Source organism: Sinocyclocheilus anshuiensis, unplaced genomic scaffold (genome assembly GCF_001515605.1).
Source record: "Sinocyclocheilus anshuiensis isolate Anshui unplaced genomic scaffold, SAMN03320099.WGS_v1.1 scaffold2874, whole genome shotgun sequence".
Classification (NCBI taxonomy): domain Eukaryota; kingdom Metazoa; phylum Chordata; class Actinopteri; order Cypriniformes; family Cyprinidae; genus Sinocyclocheilus; species Sinocyclocheilus anshuiensis.
In genome coordinates, this window is record NW_015546292.1 from 38,373 (window position 1) to 43,278 (window position 4,906).

General features: G+C 35.8%; 1 protein-coding gene across 2 annotated transcripts in view; it reads left to right on the forward strand.

The window, feature by feature from the left end:
- Positions 1 to 4,906, forward strand: part of zbtb32 (zinc finger and BTB domain containing 32) — a 21,744-nt gene that overhangs the window by 7,368 nt on the left and 9,470 nt on the right. For both annotated transcript variants that reach the window (XM_016503604.1, XM_016503603.1), the window contains one exon: positions 570 to 670. In XM_016503604.1, the coding sequence (XP_016359090.1) occupies positions 570 to 670 (101 nt within the window). The remainder of the gene's footprint in view (positions 1 to 569; positions 671 to 4,906) is intronic.

Sequence of the window (4,906 nt, forward strand, 5' to 3'; positions counted from 1 at the left end):
AAAATATAAGATCACGTGTTTATATATATATATATATATATATATATATATATATATATATATATATATATAAAAGGTTTGTAAGATTATATATTCGAAATTAGAAAATTCAGTCAAGTGTGTTTTAAAAAACTTAAATGCTAGTGCCCTTTCTCGTAAATAATGTCACAAATGTGATAACACGTTGATTCTAGCAGTGGTAATCCGCTGTAACACCTGAAAGCGTGTGGGCTTCTCACTGACCTTTACCTGCTGGTCCGAATTAGCTGTGGTCTAGCCAACACACTAGAATGTGTGGAAATGCAGCTCTTGAAGTGCAACTGAACCTGCAGGTGTTAGATGACCAGATCAACAAGTGGTTTAAAAAAAAAAAAAAAAAAAAAAGCCTTTTTGGATCCAAGTTTGGTTGTCTGGACTTTCAGTGGAGGCACCAGCGGAAAAGGCAGTGACTCAGTTTGAAGATATTTGTTGATGATGAATAAAGTCCTAAAAGCAATCGTCTATGCTAGTTACGCATGGAAAATATGGACATCTTTGAATGAGCATTAACATGACGACATTTTCCACAGGAAGCCAAAGGTTCAAGAGGAGAGGGAGATATGCTGCAGACACTGCAGTAAACCAGCCCTGGAAAACCCCTGGAGGCCAACGACTGGGTCATCAACCTCAGGTAATATGTTGTACAAATACACAAAAATGAATCTAGACACTCTTATCTGCCCAGAATAAAGGCGGCATATAGATAATCATACAGAAGCTTGTAGAAACACGAAATGCACGGCAGTAAGTTGCAGATTTTGTCCGGGATGCACCTACTTTTTACGTAGATCAGAGGAATGGATGCACGCAACAGGATGTAAATGTTGTGTATCTCTCAAAGAGCTGAAAGATGGTGGCCATTGCCTCTCTTCCGCTTGCAGTAGTAAAAGAAAGGATAGTAGACAGTGAAAAGCAGCCAGATTTATCCATGCATCTGTAAAATTGAAGTATCATATCATAGTTTGATTCCTTTGAAATCTTTCCAAAACAATACCAAGCCAGAATTTCCCATTAAAACGTGTTTTTTTTTTTTTACATTTATTTTTACACAGTACAATTATGCATTTAGCAGACGCTTTTATCTAAAGTGACTTACAATAGAGGAACATAAGCAATTTGTTACAAAGCCAATGATATTCATTTACAACTCCATGTTTACTAGAAAGACCAGGAAACAAGCCTAGGCCAGAGATGAAATACTGACCAAAATATTCATTTTATTGATTTTTAAATCACTTTCTTTATTTTTCTTTTTTTTTTTATATATATATTTATTATTATTATATTTTTTAATGTAATTATTTTTATCAACAGTTTGACTCCCAGGGAATGCATGACTTTTAAAATCTATACTTTCAATGCAGTTTAAAGTTGCTTTTGAATAATTCATAAATAAATGCTAGCACCTAGCATTATAAATGACTTAAATGTGAATGTCATTGCCACTTTGATAATGTATTTAATTCTAATGCATTGATTTACAAGGGACTACAGGCTCACTTTCCAAATTGATGTAGTTTTCAGCATTAAAAGTATTCAGATACTTTCTGATTGTCAAACATTAATGCAATGAACTATAACCGTGGGTATCCTTCTAGGGCATCTGTGTGAACCTGAAGGAAATGACTTCATACTTCAGATAAAAAAAATTTAAAAAAAACTTGACACCAGTTAACGAAAGTAAAGTTAGTTCTGAGAAATGCTCCTGCAGCACAGATTGACGATTGACATCTAATGCAAAAACATTCATGCATTGTAAGTTCCTTGACTGTCCAAAAACTTTTTAGGGATTACTGCGTAGTCCCAATGGTGGTTGTGCTTTGTCCTGGTTTACATAATGTTCTCAGAACACAAAGGCAGAAGCAAATGACCCCTTGCCTTCTAAACTGGGGTGTAAAGCTGTGTGCAAGAGATTGCTGTGTGGCTTTTGAATCGTGGTGCATCAGCACAGTCCTGCGGTCGATCAGCTCTGTGCTTCATGGTGGTTTGTATACAGTACCAAAAGAGAAGTGTTGACTTGTTCCTCTTTCATCCAAATTGGGGTTAGAGCGCTTTTCATGTGTGTGTGCGAACTTATACACGTCTGAGCATATTGGGGTGAGAATGATAGTAACACATTTTTATGAGATGTTATCTTTAAGAGACTATGTAATTTAGACTTTATGTGGTATATAACATATGTGTTGGTAGTTTTAATTTAAAATAAATATAAATGTATATCTTGTAGCCTTTTTTACAATTAGAGGATTAGATCACGCAAAAATGAACATTGGCTGAAAATGTACTCACCCTCAGGTCATCCAAGATGTAGATGAGTTTGTTTCTTCATCGGAACAGACTGAGAAATTTAGCATTACATCACTTGCTCACCAACGGATCTCTGCAGTGGATGGGTGCCGTCAGAATGAAAGTCCAAACAGCTGAGAAAAACATCACAATCCACAAGTAATCCACATGACTCCAGTCCATCAATTAACGTCTTGTGAAGCGAAAAGCTGTTCATTTGTATGAAACAAATCCATCAAGGCATTTTTTACTTTAAAGCCATTGCTAAAATACAAATTCTTTATCATAATATTGTTTTTCCAGTGAAAAAGTCTGAATCAGGAGAGAAATATGCACAGATCAAGCACCGTTTATAAGCGAAAACAGTCCAAAATGGTTTTAAACAAACATGTCGGTGGATTTTGATGTGAGAGGACAACAGGGGATGGGCTGTTTGGATTTTCATTCTGACGGCACCCATTCACTGCAGAGGATCCATTGGTGAGCAAGTGATGTAATGCTAAATTTCTCCAAATTTGTTCAGATGAAGAAACAAACTCATCTATATCTTGGATGGCATGAGAATGAGAACATTTTCAGAAAATTTTCACTTTTGAGTGGACTATTCCTTTAACTGTGGTGTTTTTTTTAAGTATGCATATTTCATGTAGTCTCTTAATTATTGCATTCATATTGCATGTCTAATAATTATTAGAAAAGTGTTGTATAATGTAGTTTTAGAAGAATAGCATGCCAACAATATATGGATTAAACTGAAAAATAAGTTATGGTGAATTTTTATGTCAAAAGACAAAACACTATGTAAGAAAGCATTCTATTAAGATTATATTTTGAATATTTTGATCAATCATATGTTGAATGCTTTGAGAACAACAGGAGTTACAACAAGCTACAAACACGTTTGATTAAACTAATTTCACATTGGAGATTGATGAGAGCTGTAGAAATTCCCTGGAATGTGCTAGCGGATAACGTCCTCAATTTATTTGTTCACAAATGATTACCCGTCATCATCATGAAAGAGACTATAGGAACATCTAAGAGGGATGAAACGGCTGCCCCTGTTGCTCTCACAGTATTTTTACTAGACAAAACTATTGTAAATAGAAGCGTCAGAGAAGAAGAAAGATGAGGACATGAAGGAATGTGGACATGACTGACCTTGCTGAGCAGGGTCTTAAGACAGAGAATCTCTTTCTGGAGGTCTCCTGTCTGAGTTACTAGCTCGGTGCAAAGGGCTTGAGCCTCTTTCTTGGGATCACATGTAAGAACAACCTGTCAAACAAAGGCATCACATACAAGCAGGCACAAAACGTGAGATACAATAGCTCTGTCTGTCTACTGCCACTTCAGTTGAAAACACTTTTAAAATTATGTGAAGGTTTAAAATACAATTGAACTCATTTGTTCCCATTTATTCAAGACTGTGGTCCTGGATAATTTCAGGCACTTGGAAGTTACTCTCAGAGGCCATGCACACTTAAACTGATGGAATCATTTCGTCCAGATGAAGTTTTTTGACAGATGGAGCAATTTTGAAAGTAAGATTGCATATTTATTGTTGGTAAAAATGTTTATTTAAAACGTTGTGGCAGAGATCAGTCATTCACAAATATAAAATTGGGCAGTCCAGTCTAGTCACAGCTATTTGCTTTAAATTAAAAATTAACCATTCCTCAATGTTCTTCAAACTCGATCTTTTCTCACCATGGAACACATACACACAAAACTCTCTTTTTGTGAATTTTGACAATGTCTATACATTTCCCTCCTATTTTTGCAGTGTTTTGTGTACAACCATTTGGCTAATGTACCGTTATTTTAATTATCTTTCATTCAGATCCACTTCTAAACAGCACATAAAAAAAAAAAATGACTGTTGTTGGTTGCTTTACACGTCTCTTTCTAAGTGGGTGCTTGGTCAGAATAAAGCAATGTAGACCAGACTACCACAAATCAAAAGCCTGGCTATACGAAACTAAAGAAACAGACAGGAATACTTCTAACTGGTCATGTTTTACACAGGACTCGGATACGTAAAGAACACAACAGACCTCAGCAGGGCTACGTGGGAATCTGCTGTTGACATCCTGTAAGGTTTCTGTCAAGTAACCGCACTGCTGTTTCAGACTGATCAGAAAGTTAAGGAAATCTTCACTCCTGAGAAAAAGAAGACATTTCACAAATGACACTCTTTGTTCATGAACTTATGAAGTAGTTAAATAAACTTTCCACTTCCTTTATGCTTAGACTTTTCAAAGTAGAGTGCTGCAGGGATGACATATTTGTAGGCCAAAACCCGGAAACGAGTTAGCATTTTAGCACTTCCCATCGCCCTGATGGGTTTTTTGGTTAAATGCCTGAAATAACACAAGCTTAAGACAGTTTTACTTTTTATTCTATTGCATAAAATACAACAGTAATTTGCCGTGTGCTTTTGTTAAAGCTTTTATACTTGTTTTAAAAAAAGCAGTTGCTAACAACTAGCTACAAAGATTGTCAGGGACATTAAAAGTCATCACGCCTAACAGGTAAACTCCTCTACACACAGCCTGATTTTGTTTATAAATCAAACTTTTGT